This window comes from Mesoplodon bidens (assembly GCF_964165515.1).
Source record: "Mesoplodon bidens genome assembly, contig: HAP1_SCAFFOLD_239, whole genome shotgun sequence".
Classification (NCBI taxonomy): Eukaryota; Metazoa; Chordata; class Mammalia; order Artiodactyla; family Ziphiidae; genus Mesoplodon; species Mesoplodon bidens.
In genome coordinates this window covers 152,642-154,794 of record NW_027672414.1, presented here as the reverse complement: position 1 = coordinate 154,794, position 2,153 = coordinate 152,642, and the positions used below count along the sequence as shown (strand labels likewise).

Below are 2,153 nucleotides of genomic sequence, written 5' to 3'. Positions count from 1 at the left end.
GCAGGGAACAGATATAAAAACACAGATGTGCAGGATTCACCGGAATCCTCAAGCCTCCGCCTAAGTCTATAGCAGAAGGCTACATGCCACAGTTCAGATCCTTCACCTATCACCCCAATTCTTGGACCCCAAAGCAGGGCCAATGCTGTTACTTTTGAACCTGGGGTCCTCAAAAATGAGTACTGGAAATCCAGAAATGCCACCCTTGAACTGTGTGAATCTGGCTGAAAACAGATGATGCAACAAACCTACACTCTGTCTGACAGTTAAATGCATGTTCCAAAAAAACTAACTTTAAGATTTATTTTTGTAACCTTTTTAAACAGAGAAAACAACATACTCCTTGGGGAAAGGTGAGGGATCGAGAAGACAGGCCCTGGGTAAAAATTATTACGACAGCACCTGGAGTTGAGAGGCCTGCCTAGAAGAGAACCACGGGCACTGCTGCCACAAGCGGGGACGGCTGCTGTCTGAGGCTCAGCAGACCAGTTCACACGCCCCGCAAAGCTGCTATAGATCCAAGTCATAAAAATCTTCCAGCTCATCGTGAAACAAGTCCCACTCGTCTTCAGAGTCCGTCAGGTCATTGTCCCCACCTGCAGCCAAAAGCATAAGCAACATCTCACCCAGCTCAAAGGTGACAACCTCTTCTTCGTCGTTGTCAAAGGGGTTGCCATTCTCTCTTTCCTCAGTGAGCTCCCAGAAGTGGTTCCTTCGTTGGATCCGGTATCTGCTTGATGTTCCCACTTTCTGTCTCCGTGGCTCCTCTCTACAGCCATCAGGGTACGCATGCTTGTGAAAACAGTTCCCTCCAAATGGACAGCTCCCACATCCTTCATCAAAATATCTGCACGTCTTGTTGCTCATTGCCTCCTTGTATTTCTGAATGAGTTTCTGCTTCTCTTCTTTCTTCTCCACCCAGTACTCACTTGGAATGACAAAGTTAGATGTGATCCAGCATTCTGGGCAAGACGTTATGACCTCGCTCTCAAATTGCTTAGCACTCCTCCACTTGCGGATACACTTGAGACTGTAGGTGTGGTTGCAGTTGGAGAGGATCCCAAAGCGGCACTCGCTGGGGTTGGCTTTTTCGTAGACCACCTCCATGCAGATCCCACACACCATGTCCTTGCTGCGCTGTATGGCAAACGAGAGCTCCATGTCCTTCTCATGGGCCTCAATGCAAGATTTTATATGTTGTGATCTTTGGGCAGCATCCATTGGATGGAGGACCTGCAGCCCACACATATCACACGAGTCTCCATGGAGATACACACAGTTCTCCCCATATTGGCACTCGCCCACTGCAGCATAGGTGCAGAGCTGCTTCTTTGTTTCCACTGCAGTCTGCTCCTTCTCTGATTCTTCCTTGGTCACTGAGCCCTGCAGGGGTGCTTCAGTGGAGGAAGGGGCAGTATGGCCACAGTAGGGCTGCCCAGGAACAAACTCAATGGCGTTCACCCAGTCTTCTGAACCCGCTCCTACAGTTGAAAAGTTTGAATTTCTTGTCTCAGCTTTGCCCATATTCATTTCAACAATCGGTCCAACTACTGATGAGAGACTTGAGGAAGCAGCAAGGGGTGACTTTGCAGTTAGATCTGTAGCAGTTGCTTCTTCCTGTTTCAGTGGCTTGCTGTGTTCATATCTGCAGTGGTCTCCGTAAATACAGTATCCTCGCTGAAAATACTTGCACACTACACCATATGGACTGTCAGAGAGGTCATGTGAGTATCGACAGTTATCTCCTTTCTTACAAACCCCATGCATGAAATACCTGCAGGTGACCTGTTTAATCCAGCCACCGCCGCTGCCGTCTCCCCCGCCCCCCGCCCCCAGGGACGGGGAGGTGACTGTGGGTGTAGTGGTGGGGGAGGCCACTGCCACCGCCGCCACTTCCGCTCGTGTTCCTGATGTTGTGACTGTTGTTCTGGGAGCTGCAGCCTCCGCCATTACTGTTTATCCCACACAGCAATGGCGCCAGAACATCCGGGATCACATAATTCCGGTCCAGCTGCGGGGAGGAGAAGGGGGTGAGGGGTGGGGTAGGGAAGGACACTGAGGCGCCCGCTGGCTCCCCTCTGCCCTGCACCGTGTCTCTGAGCGATCTGTGCAAAATCTTTTAAGTTTCATTAGGTCCCATTTGTTTATTTTTG

At 50.3% G+C, this 2,153-nt stretch overlaps 1 protein-coding gene across 2 annotated transcripts; it reads right to left on the bottom strand.

The window, feature by feature from the left end:
* Nucleotides 1-362: 362 nt before the first annotated feature.
* On the bottom strand, nucleotides 363-1,950 carry LOC308610239 (E3 ubiquitin-protein ligase makorin-1-like; the record flags this gene model as incomplete). Of its 2 annotated transcripts, XM_081259451.1 has the most annotated exons (2): nucleotides 546-862; nucleotides 930-1,950. In XM_081259451.1, the coding sequence occupies 2 exons, from the start codon at nucleotides 1,948-1,950 to the stop codon at nucleotides 579-581; spliced, it is 1,305 nt and encodes a 434-aa protein (XP_081115577.1). In that variant the 3' UTR covers nucleotides 546-578. The 2 variants fall into 2 exon arrangements, with proteins under 2 accessions (XP_081115576.1, XP_081115577.1); XM_081259450.1 differs by having other exon boundaries at nucleotides 363-1,950.
* Between the last annotated feature and the right edge of the window lie 203 nt (nucleotides 1,951-2,153).